At 40.5% G+C, this 18,374-nt stretch overlaps 2 protein-coding genes across 8 annotated transcripts in view; one reads left to right on the top strand and one right to left on the bottom strand.

Moving 5' to 3' along the window:
- The first annotated feature begins 2,028 nt into the window (after positions 1-2,028).
- Positions 2,029-18,299, top strand: PPID (peptidylprolyl isomerase D). The gene is made up of 10 exons (XM_082315871.1): positions 2,029-2,271; positions 4,186-4,326; positions 4,782-4,888; positions 9,412-9,600; positions 10,389-10,511; positions 12,122-12,228; positions 14,860-15,001; positions 17,293-17,379; positions 17,466-17,508; positions 18,070-18,299. The coding sequence occupies exons 1-10, from the start codon at positions 2,187-2,189 to the stop codon at positions 18,156-18,158; spliced, it is 1,113 nt and encodes a 370-aa protein (XP_082171997.1). The 5' UTR covers positions 2,029-2,186; the 3' UTR covers positions 18,159-18,299.
- ETFDH (electron transfer flavoprotein dehydrogenase) overlaps positions 4,963-18,374 on the bottom strand; it is a 33,216-nt gene continuing 19,804 nt past the window's right edge. The window contains exons 13-17 of one of the 7 annotated variants that reach the window (XR_014228583.1): positions 16,314-17,244; positions 15,642-15,788; positions 10,031-10,255; positions 9,000-9,127; positions 4,963-8,260 (exon numbers count right to left, since the gene is read on the bottom strand). Coding sequence is in view for 1 of the 7 variants with exons in the window: in XM_082315869.1 (XP_082171995.1) it covers positions 17,135-17,244 (110 nt within the window). In the remaining 6 variants the exon portion in view is untranslated. Of the gene's footprint in view, positions 9,128-10,030; positions 10,256-15,641; positions 15,793-16,176; positions 17,245-18,374 lie in introns of those variants that run through there. The other 6 variants (XR_014228584.1, XR_014228585.1, XR_014228581.1 and 3 more) reach the window with 6 other exon arrangements.

Genomic DNA, 18,374 nt, shown 5'->3' with positions numbered 1-18,374 from the left:
ATTACAAGATCACAAAGCATTAGAGGACCACAAAGGCAATTTTATTGCTTGAAAACAGATTTTAGAGGACTTTTTATAAAGTAAGTCTGACTTTGAAAGAGCTTATTTATCTATCAATTTAGTGTGTAACTTCATATATTAATTTGAACATTAAATTACTCAGTAAATTCTTGACAGAAGTCACACTATACCTTTACAATCTGTCAATGACTGTAAATTAATATGTATAGTAATTATGCTACTGCAGTGCTTGGGAGATATTCATTCAGCTCACATATTTTCCAGAATCTCCTACTGACACCGAAAGAGTTGCTTTAGTTCTCGCTTGTTCACCTCACATCTCCAAATTAGCACAGGGATTGCCTCTTTCTTCGTACATCTAAAGTACCTTGCACATAGGGACTTCCGAGCAACTACTGTAACATGAATTACTAATCTAGAATCTAGACTATTCCAACTTGGCCAAGAAAAAAGACTGCAGGGGCTGCGTAAGTCTGCTCCTGGAAGAATGAATCACTGCTTCTTCCTGAGAGGAACCTGCCAACAGCTCTTGCGGGGGACACACACCAACAAAATGCACTTTACTCTGATGTCTGCTAAAGAAATCTCTTCCAGACTGTACTCGCTTGGCTAACGACTGCCTCACTGAGATCACTTCGCCTACGCCACTGCACCTCACCTATGCTAAGCATAATGATAAAAATATCTCAGCCAGTGACCGTGGCCAGCTGCCTGGTGACTTACAGATGACTCAGAGCTCTGGTGGCCTCTGACACTGTGGAGCATGCGAAATCCCTGACACAGCTGGATGACCTGGCTCAGAGAGAGAAATGCCTTAGTGTGGTTCCACTGATTCCTCACTGAGTGTTCCCAGATGGTAGCAGATGGCTTTTCCTTCTGTTAAGGGTTCCCAGATGCAATATGCAACAGCACTCAGTACTGATCACCTTTTCTATCCAACATCTGTACAGAGGCTGTGGGAATGATCATGATGCAGTATATGGACTGCGGTGTTATTAATATTAATGCTACTTTATCTTTTCTTTCAATCTGGGAATTACAGCTGCCCTCTGACACGACTAATATTGAGAACATACAGAGAAAGAGATGAAAACCAGCGTGATGAAGCTCAAGTCCAAACATATAAAGATGACATGAATTAGAGGAGGAAGCCTTTGGAGGATACAATGAATCAAAGAATGAATGTAGCAGTTTCCGAGATGGATTAGAGAAGTCCAGGGAATAGAGAGGTTCCTTTTGATCAGCAGCGTTCCCAGAAGGACTGTTAAGTTCACAAGAGTCAGAGCCCAGCACTTTCTGCCCCTTCTGCTTTTGACTGAACACACACCTTGCCTTCATGATGCCAGTGAGCACGGGATGCGCCCGCGTTGACCCTTCATCTGCTTAGGAATCTTGTGTCTTGAGGAGCCCCAACAAAGTTTGTTGATGGTTTCCACAGCCCTCGGTCAACACAAGTGGCTGAAAGAGATGGTTTGCCTCGGAGCATTTACCGTGACATTCACACTTTGGGAAAAAACACATTTTGCTTTCAGACCTTAAGATGACTAGAGTTATTCAGTGTTTCTAAACATTTATGTGGTGATAGTCACTTTTGACAACTTGCCCATTTTTCCGTGGGTCACAGCTTTTCACAAAGCCTGCATTTCTCTCATAAAACTATAAACCCAGGCAAAATCAAAAATCCCTCTCCTTACCTGGCTTTCCAGGCCTTCTGCATACACATATACCCTCCAGAAAGAAACGTGTTTTCTTTGCAGATTATCCCAAGTCATTTAAGGCCGCTGAGAGGCAGGAGGCAGAGGCAGACCTGCCCGCAGCCATTTGCGGGACCCTGGCTCCGCCGTGCGGCACCCCGCTCTCCGCAGGCCGCCGCCAGGGGCGGCCTTCCCGCCCGGCCGCCCGGCGCCCCGGCGAGCGGGGCGAGGCCGTGCCGGGGGCGCCGAGAGACGCCCAGCCCGGCCTCGCTGCCTCGGCCTCGCCGCCGCCCGCGCCGCCATTGCCCCGGGGGCGGGTTTCTTTCCCCCGCGGCGGCCGCGGCCGCGGCCCGCTCCGCCACCCGCCCGCCCCCGCCGGTGGGAGGAGCGGGGAGCGGCGAGCGGCCCCGACCGCGCGGCGGCCGGAATCGCGGGCGGCCGAGCAGGCGGAGCCACCGCGGCAGCGGCGATATGTCGCACCCGTCCCCTCTCGCCCGGCCCAGCAAGGCCTGCAACCCCCGCGCCTTCTTCGATGTGGACATCGGGGGCGAGCGAGGTGGGGAGGGGGCGGGAAGGGGCCCTCGCGGTGGGGACGCGGGCGAGACCCGCGCGGTGGGGCCGGGGCCGGGGGGCCCGGGCACCCCTGAGCGGAACGCGCGGGGCCCGGGCGGGCGGCGGGGAGCGGCGCGGCTCATGGCCGGGCCGGGCCGCGGGGCGGAACGGTCTGGACGGGGAGGGAGCGCTGGGCTCCGCTGGCGCGGCGCGGCGCCGGGCCGGGCGCCGTCCCCGCGGGCTGCGAGCGCGCACACCCGCCGCCGGGCAGGAGGAGAAACGCGGCCCCGCCGCGAGCGGGCCTCCCGTGGGGCGGGAGGGGGCCTCCCGCGGCGCCCTGCGCGCTCCCGCTGAGGTCTGCCCGCCAGAATGAGCAGGCCCGAGGAGATGGAGAGCAAGGCAACATGGCTGCATTGGCACCCGGTTCCCCGTGCGACCCGGCCGAGGGAAGTATCCGCGGGTGATGCAGGGGAGCGGGTACAGAGGCCGCCACCAGTGGCCCCTGCGACACCTTCCCGTGCAGCCTCGCCCTGCCGAGCGTAGCGGGCGGGCCCGGTGCCCCGCATCGTGCCCACGGCGGCAGCCTGCTCCCGCACCCGTGCCGCCACGTGCTGTCGGTGTGGCGCGCGCGGCCTCGATCGAGCCGCCCGCCCCTCCGGCCGTGCCCCCCGCCCCGCCGCGTGCTGCGGCCGTGCCTCGGCGTGCCGGGCCTCACCCGGCCGCGGCTGCCGCTGCCGCCGGCCTGGGGCGCGCCGGGGCGTGGTGCTCGTCCGCCGAGGTAGAAGCTCCGGCAAACCGGCGGTCCCGGACATTCTCTGGGCGTCGCCAGTGTTGCCAGAGGTCATTCAAAAATCTGGGCAAACGGTCAAAAGGGAAATAAGAAAACAACAACATAGAAGCTGGGACAGGACTTGAAAGCGTAGGTTTTCAAAATCTGCGTGGGTGAAGGTAGATGCTGCCTTTTTCTCAGGATATTGCCTCTGATTTATTCATTCTGCTACTCGAAAGAATAAGGGAAGAAAGTCTGTACGATGATTTGCTTTTTATTGACTTTCAGTTGTCTAATTTGTTTTCATTCCTGTATTAATTAGAATTAATATATTTACATTTAGCTTCCGGTAGAGTGAAGTTATGTTAACTAATTGACTGTGAGGCTGATGAGAGAACAGGAGCATCAACTGATGGCGGCTGCTAGGAGTGAGAAATAGCTCTCTGAGAAGCCAGTTTGGGAAAGATGAGAATTTGACACAGAATCCATTTATCGACTATTACAGGGTGTGTTAGCTACTCAGGTTTCACTTCCTTTAGTTAAAACATGTACGTTTTTGGATTTAATGATTGCTTGTAGCATCTGTAACTGTAAATAGCAATTATTCATAGGCATGTTAAGTATTATTGTGTCTTAGTAAAATTGGGGTTTAAGAGAATGAGGAGTAAGGTTGGTGTACATGTTTGGCATAAGCCTTTTGATCAAATAAAGGTCTCCACAAAACAGTCTTTTTTATGGTATCCATTTTTGATTGAACAAGCTACATATGTATGTGAAAATAGACATAAAATAAGTATGTCTGTTAAAATACATAATTTGGCTTTAATAGATATGTGTGTGATTTCCCATGCACATTTTTTTGGCAGAAAATGCATTTGGCATTTTTGGTAGTTTTTGGCAGAATCTGTCTTTATTCCCCTTAAGTTATTCTTGATAGTGGCACGCATCGTCGGTAATAACCTTGCTAAAAACCTAACATAACTGCCAGCGATTGCCATGGAACAACCCCAAAATGTAAATTTAATAGTAATCTAAATAAAAATAATCAAGTCTGAAACATTGATTTCCTTTGCCCTGTCATGCTCAACGCCGTCACTATGCCAAGGACGGGACTGAAAAATATGTCTCATTCTCTCTTTGTCGTTGCAGTTGGACGCATTGTCTTTGAATTATTTGCTGATGTTGTACCTAAAACTGCTGAAAATTTCCGTGCGTTATGTACAGGAGAGAAAGGAACAGGGCCTACCACTGGAAAACCTCTCCATTATAAAGGATGTCCTTTCCACAGAAGTAAGTTCTATGAAATCCTCTGTTTCCCTGTTGGTAACAGAAGTAGTCCGTTATCAGTATTTGGAATAATGTTAAATAATATTTTGGAGCACTTGTTTAAGAAATAACTTGACTGAAAGTAAGTTTTTGACTTTTTGATCCTCCTAATGACTAGATGTTTTTACCATGCATTGACAATAGCAAACTACAAATTTACCAGTAAGTTAGTAATAGTAAAACTAGTTTACTATGAATTGTGAATAGGTTGAAATGGTTTTCAGGTAAAGGGTTAAATATCAAGTGATGTCCACTTAACTGAAAAGGAGTAGTTAGGGGAGACTTGATAAATAAAAGGTGGTTTTCAGTTTTATTTAGGCGCAGGTGCTGGTGACAGGGATTGCTCTTCATCTCTGAATTGTTTTTCTTTATGCCTTTCCTGCCTTGCTGCAGTATTTTATAATTATTTTCTTTTACAGTTATTAAGCAATTCATGGTCCAGGGTGGAGATTTCTCAAACCAAAATGGCACAGGTGGAGAAAGTATATATGGTGAAAAATTTGAAGATGAAAACTTTCATTATAAGGTACTCTATTGAAAATACTACTTGTATTCAGTTTTTGAAGTTTCAGTGATTTTTATTTTTCTTCAAGTTCAGAATTAGTGCTCAAGTTCAGAATTAGTTAACATATTTTAAAGCAGGTTAATGTATTTTTAAGCAGTGGAAAGAATGCAGCAAAAAAGCCCCAAACTATAGTTTGTCCTTGAAGTCTTTGTTGAATACAGAACAAATACATGTACGAATACATACAAAATGAGGTCAACCCCATTAAGACAAAGACAACCATAGTCTAAATTTTCTTTTTAATTGCACCATCAGAAATTAATTTGAAACAGTACTTTAGCTCTTATTGAAGTAGGGATATTATTTTAAAAGAGTGGCAAATTTTGTCACTCTGAAGCATATACATTATGTTAGCATTAAATGGATTTTATGCCTTTTTTTCATATACTAATAACAGTAATAAGATTAGATGTGAGAAATACCTTTCTTATTTAAGAAGTGGGGAATCCATGGTAGATTGCAGAATTAATCCAAAGGAAAATTTAAAAGACAGCATTTTCCCCACTACAGTTATTTTCAATGATATGAGAAGTAAAAGGCTGTTTACGATTGGTTTTTTTTTTTCACCCAAAATGTTGGAAAAATGTGCTGTGAACAAAGCAAGTTTTTCAATATGCAAAGATCTCGATTTGAGGATGTCATTTTAAGAGATGCTGGCTTTGATGGCAGAAATTCCTACCCCTCCCATTAGTTATTCCCACTCCTGTATCAGAGGTTCACTATTTCATTACTAGCAACCATTAGTGCAGTCCCACAAGCAGTTTTGTCAGCTCAGCCGTGCGAAGAGAGGAGGGAGCTCTGCTGCAAGAGTAGGAAATTCTAAAACTGTCTTTCCTCGACATCGACATCTTGTGACACCAGGAAGACTGCAGGTGCATGTGCTTTACATACACAACAAGTACAATTTTTGAACAACAGTTTTCTCAGGATGTGTCCTGTGTCTTTTCTTGTTTCTTTTGCAAAGGCATAACCTTCAAAATGTCCATTACCATTCTTCAGGCTTCTCTTTGTCATCAAAATCAAATGCAGTTGATGCCTCCAGGGTCTGTCTTTTGACACAAGATTGACTTCTTTTTTATGCTTTTGAAGAACAAATGTTTACCTTCTGTATTTTTAAATCTTTTTTTTAAGCATTTTAGTTCTACCTTTCTTTAAAAATGGGTATTCCAGAAAGGGAAGAGGACTCCTTTTCACCATACTGTACAGCAGGTCTGTGTACCTTAAGCCTACAATTTATACAGTATTTGAAGATCTCCAAATTTAAGTATTACCTGTACACTGTAACTTACATTTTTTGGATAGCAGACTTAGCTATTCTGGAGAAAAGTGGCAACCATAATAATTGTTCTGAGTGCTCATCTGTGTTCTCAGATGTACATAAAGGGCTGTTTGGCTGGAAAAAATCCCCTGTGCTTGAACTACCAGTATCTTGAACCTGTGTGGGAGTTCTACCTGGAAACAACAAAAATAACATGTTCTGCAAGTACCCCTTACAACAGCCAGGACACCCGCTGTTGTAGGTGTAACAGTTCTCAGCACTGGCATTAACCATTTTCATATCGTGTTACTATGTGATAGCATATGAATGACTCCTCAAGAACACTGACTAAAAAACTTACAGTCAACGTTGTCCTGTGGTTAAAACAAAGCCCTGACTGCAATTGTGCTTGCCTTCAAACAGTATTTTAGGAAAAGAAAATACGGCAATCCTCCACTAATTAGGCATCAAAGTCCATGACCAAGTTTGGAGCAATAGCTGGAAGTGTAGCTCCAGCACTCATTATAGAGTTAATTGCAGTTGTGAGAGATGTTCTCTGAAGTCTGACACTTGCAACGGTGGTGCCCATAGCACTGCTGGTTAAAGTTACTCTTCTGCATTGGTCCTTGTCACAGGATCTCTAGCTCCCTGAAGAAGGAGACTGTGTCATCGTTACTTTTTTGGTTGTACTGTCAAGTGAGATCGGGAGGTTATTATGAACGGAATGCAGATGATCCCCATTTCTCTACTTCTCTGACTGCTCAGCTATAACAAAAGTTGTCGATGTGCCAGGGATGACTCGAAGAACTCACTTGGATCTTGTACAGAGTCTGGGAGCTCAATTCCGATCATCTGTTGGCCAAGTATGTTAGGATTTTAGTGGGAGTTAAAATGCTGCTACTGTGTAGAAATTCACTGGATCTTGCACTTAATCTAGCAGTCCTGCAAAGTGTCCTCAAACCACTGTCTTGGACAACGAGTTGTTTTTGTTGACACTTGAGGACACTGGAGCTACCTGTTTGTTCTTGTGTTGTTTGTATGGTTTGCTGTAAATTACAATAAACTGCAAGACTTTGTCAGTAGTCAGCTTACCATGTCACATCAATCCCACTAGGCTTTTCTTGGTGTCAGTTCTCCAGCTAATGGCCATGCTGTTGTGGAACACCCAACTTACACAGTCCTCAAGCAGAGTTGTCACCATGGCACAGTTTTGCAAGCCTTGAATCCGTCAGAGAATCTAATTTTGTCTGGACTTTTTTACTTGCTTTATAAGCTTACAAAATGACAAGCAGAAATCATCACGGGAAAGACACTATCATCTGCAGTGTTTTTCAAAACACTTGTGGCAAGAAAATGCATGAGTGACAACAGTCTTGTTTATAAATAGGGACTCTCATCATGGGACTAATGTTGAGACTTGGTCCCAAATGAAATGGGGCTGCATGTAAGTGTGAAGATCAGAAGAGCCACCAGACTGCTGTCCGAAACTTTCCAACTTGTCCTCCAAATCTTTACAGACAAAAGGTAAACGTGTAGGTGTAAGGCAACACCAGAGCTTATTGTTACTTGGCTCTTTGTTTACAAACCATTGCTGTCTAGCATTAGTTGTAATTGGGAAAAAAAAAAAAAAGTAAGATTTACAGGTCTTATTCTGCCTCTTGGGCAGTGCATCAGTGACCAGCCTCAAATGGTATTTGCAAAAATGTCCTACGGGGGAACCCTTCTGATTAACTTGTTTGCCAGCAACTATGATGCAAAATGTCAGATGTTTGTTTTGGAGGCTGCATTCCTGCAGGCTTGCTACCACACACCTTCTCTTGCTGTGGAACACAGTCTTCCTCTGTGTCATTTGCCATCTCTGATTTCCAGGATGAGTTTCAAGATTAGAAGAGCCAAAGCCAAGATTATTCCAGTAGCTTTCTGTTGGCTAGGTGCAAGTCTAGCTCTCAGTTGTACAACCTTTTCCCAGAGTTCCTGAGCCAAATCCTGGTTGAAAGATTCAGACTCATTGTGCCATATGACCGGATGAACACCTCAGGCAAGGAGTTCTCCCTACCACCACGGAAATCCAAACACTGTGTGGGAAAACAGTTTTCAAAACAACAGGTTCTTTGAAGTGGTAGAGAATGTGGGGACAAACCAGATGCTTAAATACAGCTGTCTCAAACTGTTGTCTCAAACTATCAACCTCCCATCGAGCTCGGAGGTCTACTTCACAGCAATTTCTGCTTCCATCTCCTCTGTGCCGTCATACTTTTTTTTTCTTTCGCCCTCCCCTCCTCCCCACAGTATCAAGTTTCTTAGGAATACCACAGCTTGCATGCTTCAGTCATGTACCAGTGTCTTGGTATAACATACTGACTTTGTTAAACGGAGTTCCTTGCACTTAATAACCACATCAGCTTGGGGAGAATAATATCTTAATGGCTGTGTCATGCCAGTTTAACAACAAGAGATTACAACACGTATGAAAAGTACATTTTTGCAGTACAAGCAAAAATGAAATAATCTGTGTGATGGAGCAAGATAATTCTTAGTTCAAAGAAGGAAAAAGTACTTACAGGAAACAAGATAAACAAAGTTTTCTCATGTTGGGCTGTTTAATAAATTTTTGTTAGTTTGTGGCCTGGTAGCGTAAGCCAAAATAATTAGATGGTTAAAAATCCCAACAGAATAAAAACTGTCTCTCTAGGAAAGTGAAGGAGTTAAAAAAACCCCACTAACCTTTAAAAAATAAAGACCACAGTCCCCTAAAACCCATAGCTCTACAACATACTTTGTGCGAGTAGCCCTTACAAAATTAACAATACATACCCATTTTGACAGTGTAACATTAAAGTTGGTTGAAGTGGTGTTTTGCTTTGTTTCTTGAGGCCACCAGTCCTGAATAATCCAGTGAGGAACTTCAGGTGTCTCTCAGGTGATCTGTCTAAACTTGGCAGCTGCGCAGGGGATTGAGCGTACAAGAAGCAGACAGATGTTACAGCATCAAGTCACACGTGGCTCTGCTACTGCTAGGTGGCAAGTAAAGATGCAGAGCTGGGCAATTTGCCCTCTTCAGTCATGATAGGTAGAATTAGTTGCCAACTGTATGTAACTGTCAGGTTTACCATTTGTCATTATGGCTGTCCTTGCTATATATATAAATAGCCTTACAGAATCTTACATATGGTTTCATAACAGATCTTTTATATGTTGATTGTGGTTTTTTTTTTCCCCAATGCAGCATGATAAACCAGGGCTGCTGAGCATGGCAAATGCAGGACCCGGTACTAATGGCTCTCAGTTCTTTATTACAACGGTGCCTACTTCTCACCTGGATGGGAAACATGTGGTGTTTGGCCAAGTGATCAAAGGAATGGGTGTAGTTAAAATATTAGAAAACGTTGAAGTAAAAGGAGAAAGTCCTGCTAAGGTAAGCAAAATCCCAAGCACTTAGGGATGATGTTTATCCTTCCATTATATGATGTATATTCATTTCTTCTAAGTGCTTGGTGTAATGTTTAGAACTATGAAATGTTAACTGGCTATTTTTACTAACAGTGTTAATTTCCATTTTACTGTCCTTGTTAAGAGGCTTTTGTTCTTTTGCTGTAAATTTCCCCTGCACAAACAATTGATTTATTGTTCAGCACAGCTGTGAGGGTGGAAGCCTTTATCAGGGTGACGGTGCAAATGCACAGCTGGAAGTGTAGAATGGGTGATGAAATTAAAAGGTGGAATTTACAACCCTACCTAAGTGATATGTAAATTCTTGTGAATTTTATGTCAGAAGTCATTGTATTTCTGGAAAAGCAATCAGTGCGTAGGTCATGTCAGTTTGTGGTTGTATGAAAAATTAATACCTCCGTAACTTTCAAAGACTTAGCAGTTTGAGAAAGAACCTTCTTCTCCAGTGTAGTAGAACTTCCATGTCTTGTGTTTTGCTGCAGCTCAGCTTGCTGCCGCTTCCTCTTCCAGCCTCTCCATGGAGCGTGGGTATGGTGTTCTTGGAATGCTGCTCCTCTGAAGGCAACACTTTCTGTGATAAAAGCCTTTTGATGAGGATAGGCTAATGATGTGGTGGGTTTCTGAAATCAAAGCACCCAAACAACAGATGAAAAGGCATTTTTACTGAATTTCAAAGAGCACTCAGAAGTTGTGTCTTTCTTGGGGGAAATTGTCTTAATAAGCAATACTGCTATTTACACTTTATTTTTTCAGTTGTGCGTCATTGCAGAATGTGGAGAGCTAAAGGAAGGAGATGACTGGGGAATTGTTCCCCAGGATGGATCTGGAGATGCTCATCCAGATTTTCCTGAAGATTCAGATATAGACTTGAAAGATGTAAGTATTTTTCTTTTAAGGCATTTTACAGAATGCAAGACTTGTAGGTAATCCGAGTTACATGATGTCTGTGATGATGTCACTAAGCGTTTTTTCTTAAGAATTGATCAAGGTCCTGATTAAATGGTGACCTTAAATTTTAGGAAAGAGAATGCTGTGGGGAGGGGATTGCTATCTCTTTTTTTCAGTGCTTATTGCAGCTGATTTTTTCCCCAGTAACTAAAAACACAATTACTTACAATTATTACACTTAATTGTTTTCTGTTCTTCGTTTCTTTTTCACTTTTGTTTGTGCTGTAGTGACAAATTGCTATTACTAGAACTCCATCCTGCAGATGACTAACTTAATGTTGTACCTACACATCTTTTCTGTGCAACTTTTTAAATATCCACCCTTAAAAAGATTTTGACTCACTTACTAGAAATAATAAAAGATCAAGCTTTTTAAAAGATCTTTACTACATCAGAGCTAGTCTTTCTCAATTCCCAGTAGTTGTTTGCTTTTCAAGTTGTTCAAACTGAAGGAAGACCTGTTGTTGAGAGTTAGGGAGCAAACTGGTGAAAGCAGCTCTTCTGCAGGTTTTTACTTTATCATTAAAGTGAAATAGACAAACTGTGTAAATCAAAGTGTTTTGTGAGAGGGGAAAAAAAGCGGGCTGCACGTGTAGATTCCAAATAGAAACAGAATAGTGAAAAAATATTACAGCTAGAAACCAGAAACTCCTTGTATCTGGCTATTGAGAAGCACTTCAACTTGTGAAAATGTTTTTGGATAGCATTTGCTGTGGTTCAGAACTGAAGTTGGCAGGTGCCTGCCTCCTCTAACTTTAAACTTGTTCATATAAACTAACTGCAGAAACCATAGTGATGTTGGTCTAATGCTGTGATCGGTTTTTTTCAAGGTCATTAATTCTAGTAGGGTAGAAGTGTAAACTGATAGTATTACAAATGGCAATATATACATGTGACAGAGCTTAAGACAACTGTGGTATAGACAGCAGTAATCATAAACTGTTTATTGCCACACTTGAAATGTATGCCATTCTGGAAATAGAAACGATGGATTCGATAAAGACAGGCAGTTGTTCTTTTTCTCCTTCCATAAATGTTTTAAGTGTTTTGAGAGAAGGAGAGTTGTGTTGATATGACTTCTAGTTCGAGAGCAGGCAGAGTTCAGGTGACAAATGCCATTTTGGAAGCAGAAGACAAAATTTTCTCGGGAATGAGGCAGTCTTGGTTGAATACTTTGATTGTTAACATGTCTTTTCTATGAATAACGGTCAGCGCTTTTATATATAGCTCTGTGTGGGTAGCAGCATTTAGAGGAAGGAGTTGAACTGCTATGTTGTCTCTGGTATTTTCTCACCCTTTATACTGTAGAAAACCCATTAGGAATTTAATCTTTCATACTATTGTGTTACATAAAGTAGAGCATATTATAGGAGTGGTTTGAAGCTAGTATTTGTCTAAAATTGGAATATTTTTATTCTGAGATTTTATAATAATCTTTGAAAGACGATGGACATGGGATCCTACTGTTAAACATTAAGTAATTCAAGACTTCTTTCATAAGTACATTCATACTTTATATTTTCCATCTATTTTATTAGGTTGACAAGATTGTGGCCATAGCAGAAGACATAAAGAATATAGGAAATACTTTCTTCAAATCGCAAAATTGGGCAGTGGCAGCTAAAAAGTATAGTAAAAGTTTACGGTAAGGCTATCATCATTCAATCAGGTAGTTCCTGTAACCCAAATTAATACTGCAGTCAACCAATGATATGTGCATTTAAAAAATGCCTGTTGCTGTGCTCTTTTATTTTTCCTTTTTTTTTTTTTTTTTTTTTTTTTTTTTTAAAAAAAAAGAGCCTTCTGAATCTGGAAAACATCTGGTTGATTTTTAGCTACTTATTCAAGTAGGTCTTCTACTCATTGCTAGGTAAGAGCTATAGGCAGGAAGTATTGTTTAGAAAGGTCAAAAAGCTCCTTTTTTAGTACTCTTGCTGTGCTGGTGTATAACTGGGAAGAAGAGCACAATAGTATACACAGGGTAGTTAATGGACAGGAAATGAGGGAGATACTTCTCTGATTTCTAAAAAACAGTAGGTTTAGGAAATTGATAAGTTCAAGAGAGAGTACCTCCAAATGTGACCCTTATTAATTTGTTATTAATTTTTCTGAGGCTCCATACCATCATCCTGACTCCATGTATAATTCAGACTTCCCTTCAAAATCATGGTCTTTCTGCTTTTGTTTCCATAGTGCTCTTCTTTTCATGCTTTTTGCTTTATGTATATGAGGTTCTCCTAAAAACTTTTTTTCTTTTTTGAAGTTATATTGACCTTTATCCTTACCTTCTTAATGATCACTGGTTAACTAGCAGTAACAATAATGAAAGAAAAAGAAAAAGCATATTTAATGTTTCAGCTGAGGTTTTTAACTGACTGGGTTTCAAACAAATGATGTCTTTCTGAAGCATAAAAATGAATCCTGTAATTACAGATAGTAACCCAAGATGCAACGTCTCCCCCTGCTCTCAAAAAGTCCGTCATAGACCAACAGAAACCCCAAAGTAAATAGGATTTCTATGTAAGCCTTTTAGAAATCATACAGAAAAAAGGCTCGAATGGATCTTTAAGGAACTTTGTGTTGTATCTGTCCATTTCCTCCCTGCATTCTTAGGTAAATATCAGTTATAATTATGCCATCCCTTACAATTAGTTGCCTTGTTCACCCTTAGCACACCCAATGATGGCTCTTCCAGTTTGAGTAGACAGCTTCTATTTGGTGCTTATTTGTCCTTGTGGATGGAAAGGATAGTAACTTTTCTAGACGAAACAAATCTGATCATTCCAGCTCTTCTTTATAGGCCATACTTTTGTGGATATGCCCTGTTGTTGTATCTTAAAATCTAATACTTTACATAGGATGGTGTACTTTAGCTGGCACTTCACCAGAACTGATAGGAATAGAATAGCTCTTTTCTCCCGTGTCTTATGTACAGCTCACCTAGCAAACCATGTGGCAGCGTTGATTTTTTCTTTTTACCCACAGTAACCATTATAACCTTCTGTTCTTTATCTTGTGTTATTGCTGCTTAACCACTTTTTTAAATTTTATTTTATATGTAAGAATTGACATATTTTTGTCAAAAAATGTATTACTTCCTATTGTCTCCCTTGATGTTCATCTTACTGATTTCTTTGACTTGGAAGCTTTAATTTTGTTTCCAGAGTCGTTGCAGTCTTTCATGTTTCAGTGTGATTTATAAATACTCTATTCTGTTTTTGAACATAACACAGTTTTGTATTATAACTCTCCTTAGCTTTTACCCTTTTCTCTCTTTTCTGGTTCTCATCTTTTGCATGATGCCCAGCAAGGGGAAAAATCACTGGGACTGTGTCTAATTTAGTTTTTAAGTATTGCTTATTTCTGTGGTCCAAAGTTGTGTACAAACCATGCAACACTCAAAAGATAAGGCATGCAAAAGTTGAACTTACATAGGCACTGAGCTGCAAAGACTGCATTGATCATGGCATGCTTAAAATGTGAATGTATGCAAACACATGATTTTTATGTTTTAAATAAAAAACACAGAAATTCTATCAAGTAGGCCATTAAAAGAGTTAGAACTTTTATATCCACAACAGACCTTTGCCACTTGAAATAAAAAAACTGACAGCATTAGCACATTGTAAATTAAGAAGAATGAGATACAGTTTGCCTATCAGTTTGCCTATGAAACAAAGATGCAGTAAATGATGTGGCTCAGTCCTGAACCAGCGTCAGTTTTGAAGTTCAGGAAAAAAGTCGTGAAGGAAGACAGTGGAAAGAAGGTGGGGTTACTAATGCTCATAACCCACCTTCCTTTACAAAGTAAAGTTAGCTTCAGATTTTAGCCATAAATGCCTAAACTAATTAAAATATTACTGAGGGAACTGAAGGAGAGATGAAGCTTCCCATGAACGTGGAAGGTGCAGTGGTGGTGTTGACGTTTTGCCACTGATGAGCAATGTGTTTTTTGAGAATAAACAGTCACTGAGATAAATTCTAATGGTTTCATGCCATCTAGAATAGTGCATTTGTCTAAGAAAAAGAATGCTGTTAGTACAGTGGAGGGATAGGAGTTACAGGAAAACATTCGCCAGTGAGTTAATCTTTTTTGTCAGGGTAGGTCTTATATATTTAGTTTAATAAATATTTGTAATAGTGGAATTGAAGCTGCTTTAAAAATAACAGTTTGGAGAGGCTAGTTCACACCTCTCTGTGTAAAGATAGCTAAGGGCAGAACAAAATGAAAGTTGCAACACTAATACATGTTCTTTGTAAATCTGTTTTTCTGCAGGTATGTAGAAGCTTCTGAAGCAGTGGCAGAGGAGGCAGACAAACCAAAGTTAAAGGCTGTTGCTTTGACCTGCGTTTTAAACATTGGCGCTTGTAAACTAAAACTGTCGGATTGGCAGGGAGCCATCGAAAGTTGTTCAGAGGTAAATTTAATGTTTAGTATTTTGATTAACAATTGGCCTATATAGAATATGGAGACTGAAACTACAGAGCTTTAGAAGTCTTCTGACAAGCTGATGATTTGAAAGTAAACAAAGTAGAAGGCTGATTGTGAAGTTATTACTAACTTTCCAGTATGTGGCTTTTTTAAAAGATTTTGAAATTGAAATGACTGATTAGAAACAAACAAAAGAGGGTTGTTGCTTACTGCCAGAAAAAAACACACTCTATCATTGTCAGTTTTGTTTCCTAAGAGCAGAGCTAATTTTTAAATTACAAAGAGTTAAAATGTCTTCAGTGATAGAGGAATACTTTTCTCTGGAAGGCTAGTATGAACAAATCATTTTACTTGCTTTTAGATTTGATGGTCTTGTATTTTATTAATTGAAGTGACTTTTCTAACTAAAGCCCTTTCAGGTGGGCTTAGTGGAGAAATAAAACCAGTGAATAGGAAGAAAGAAGGAAGGAAACAATAAATATGGAAATATTGAAAATAGAATGAAAGAAAAAAAAAAAGAACAGTGACACAGACATACTGGCAGAATTTAGTACATTTGAGGAAACTTTAAATAATTCAGTAAAACTTCGAAATTTTGAAGGAAACAGAGTAAAGAATGCTCTTACCTGTTAGCAGAGGATCCTGAGCAGCATCTCCTAGGGCTTCATGCTGAAAGCAGGAGTCTCGGCTAATCTGTGGGTGAGGGGTCTTTAGAGAGCTGGCTTGCCTTCTAGCTTGCTGACGGCGTTACCACATGGAAAACTTTCAAAAACCTGTCTTCAGAATGGACAAATGGGGGATGGGGAAAGAAAAAAAATAAGAAAACTCTGTAATGCAATATCCGTCATATAGAAAATGGCAAAAATTGAAACAGCATTTAAGTGTTACAAATAGAAATTATTAATCATAATACTTGCCATTGAGAAAAAAAAACAATTTCCTTTTTTTTTAAGATTACAGAATTGTTAGATAAAGGCAACTCCATAGCTGTAATAGACTTCTGTAATGTCTTTAGCTTACGCCTCATCACAAATGTTAAACAGCATATCAGTGTTTTAAGCAGAACACCAGTTTCCTAAGATTAACTAGTAGAGTTCAAGGTAATTGTTAATGAGAAACTATACACTTTCACTTTTATGATTTCCTAAGGCCAAAAGCATTTTAAATTAACAATCTGTAATGCATGCATTATTTGGTGTAAATAAGGAATTACGAATGGCTGAACCTGTTCAAACAAACCTTGCTTTAAAATAGCTGTAAGCACAATGGTTGAGCTAAAACCAAGGAATGCTACTTACGTGTACACAGTAGAGACGCCTAATTTTCTAATTCTTGACACAGAAGAGGCTTTGGGCTTTATAGCAGACAGATCAGGATATATATGAACAGCCAATACTGAAGTGATTTTAAAAAATCTGGATGCATCCTCTAATGTCTGTAATTCTTAATTAATGAATTAAAATTAATAAATGAAATTAATAAAGCCACACATTCATGCAAAGAGATTTCCTCTAATCACTAAGAAACTATATTCTCTGAAATAATAATAAAGACGACACTATGGAACTATCAGCAATAAGAAAAAAGAATGTGATCTTCACAGGCAAGAAAACAAAACACCTAGCTAGCCAAATTAACTGAGGTATTTTTAAAAAATAATCTAAGTAATCAAACAGTGGAACAACCTCTTTGCCCAGCCACTGTATTTCCTATTTTGATATTGTCATATTAGAGCTGGCATGTACACATTAGTGAAACCATTCAGCTCAAAAAATGGCTGGAACTTGGCAAGATGCCTGAAGCATGAGATGTATTGCTTGTATGTATCTTTCTAGCCTACAGTGAAAAAAGCTTTACAGGAAATCTGCATGTTTTCTTTATGATGGCATTTGAGGTGTTTTTGGTGTGAAGGAAGGTGCTGCAATACAGGGAGTTATACTGTGAGACTCAAGGTTAGGATAACTTGACCTGCAGCAACACCTTTGCCTTGCCAGAGGCAGGTGTGTGTATATATATACACACACAGAGGTTCCATTTTATCCCCATGTATGCTTGTGCTGCACAAAAGACCACTTCTGGTGCAGTGGTATTAAAACTGATTAGCTAGCTATTCAGTGTGCTACAATATACCATTCCTTTTTACACAGTTAATGTTTTGACAGCTTACCCTCAAACCAACTTGGGAGATTGTCTGCTGGTGTGAACTGTGCCATTTGTGGAGATGGGAGGCTGTGAAGTATATGAAATGTTAATGTGACAATTTTATTAAATTTACAGGCTCTTAAAATAGATCCGGCAAATACTAAAGCTCTCTACAGACGGGCTCAAGGATGGCAGGGAATAAAAGATCTCGATCAGGCATTGGTAAGGATCACAATATTTAATTTTTTTTTTTTTTTAAATCTAACCATTTAATCAGAACATTCATTTATATTTCTCTTTTATTTAAGGCTGATCTTAAAAAGGCTCATGAGATAGCCCCTGAAGACAAAGGTAAAATAAAACTCTTTGTTTATAGATCCTTTAAATTTTTTAAGAATGTAACAACGTAACCAGGGTAGTATTTAGTAGGAAATCATACCAGTGTGATGCCCAAAATGCTGGCTTCTAACAGATTAAATGCTGAGGTATTGAGCAGAGAGCCCAGTAAGATGGAAAACCTGTTTTTCTACAGCAGTGATGTTTCTGGTGCGCTGGGTAACCTGCTTACATAGGTCAGCAGCACGCCTCGTGAAACATCTTCCTCTCTCACAGCGGCCTTATTAAGTTTCTTAATTTCCTGGTCTAATTGGATAAGATTTTTAGCTCATAAATTCTGTGTTGGCACCAACACTATGCTTGCTATACCCTCCTCTACCTGGTTACCTTACCAGGTGAAACAAGGTAAGGGACAAGGGTTTTTTGCTGCTAGTATCTCACCTAGTAGAAGATTAAATGCCGTTCTGTTATACAAAATAATATGGGTAATTTGCAGCAGTGTGACCTGGTCTTGACATATGAGACCTAATGTAAAGAGATTACTATAACAGTATCATGGATTTTCTTTTTAAGCAGCTATCCAGACGGAAACACTCAGAATCAAACAGAAGATAAAAGCCCAAAAGGAGAAAGAGAAGGCAGCTTATGCTAAAATGTTTGCTTGATTTTTTTCTAAACTTTTAAATCTATGCACGAACTCATGCAAAAGGATAAATGGAGCTGCCTCTTTCATTTGCCCTGTACTGCAGTTTTCGGTGTTTACAACTCAAAAATCTAATAATAAAGACAAACTGTTCAAAGGTGAAGTGTTTTTTCTTTTTTTAAGCTGTAATAACTTGTGTTTTGTGACTCATGTGTGTTTCTAACATGTAAATCAGTAG

This window comes from Platalea leucorodia, assembly GCF_965183815.1.
Source record: "Platalea leucorodia genome assembly, chromosome: 6".
Classification (NCBI taxonomy): Eukaryota; Metazoa; Chordata; class Aves; order Pelecaniformes; family Threskiornithidae; genus Platalea; species Platalea leucorodia.
This window is presented reverse-complemented; position numbering and strand designations above follow the sequence as displayed.

What these genes read in the sequence shown, in the direction of transcription:
- PPID (XM_082315871.1), top strand. Translation starts at nt 2,187, where the DNA reads ATGTCGCACCCGTCCCCTCTCGCCCGGCCCAGCAAGGCCTGCAACCCC. An exon ending in CAGATATAGACTTGAAAGAT is followed by an intron (nt 10,512 to 12,121) that starts GTAAGTATTTTT and finishes CTATTTTATTAG; the next exon opens with GTTGACAAGATTGTGGCCAT. An exon ending in CCATCGAAAGTTGTTCAGAG is followed by an intron (nt 15,002 to 17,292) that starts GTAAATTTAATG and finishes TTAAATTTACAG; the next exon opens with GCTCTTAAAATAGATCCGGC.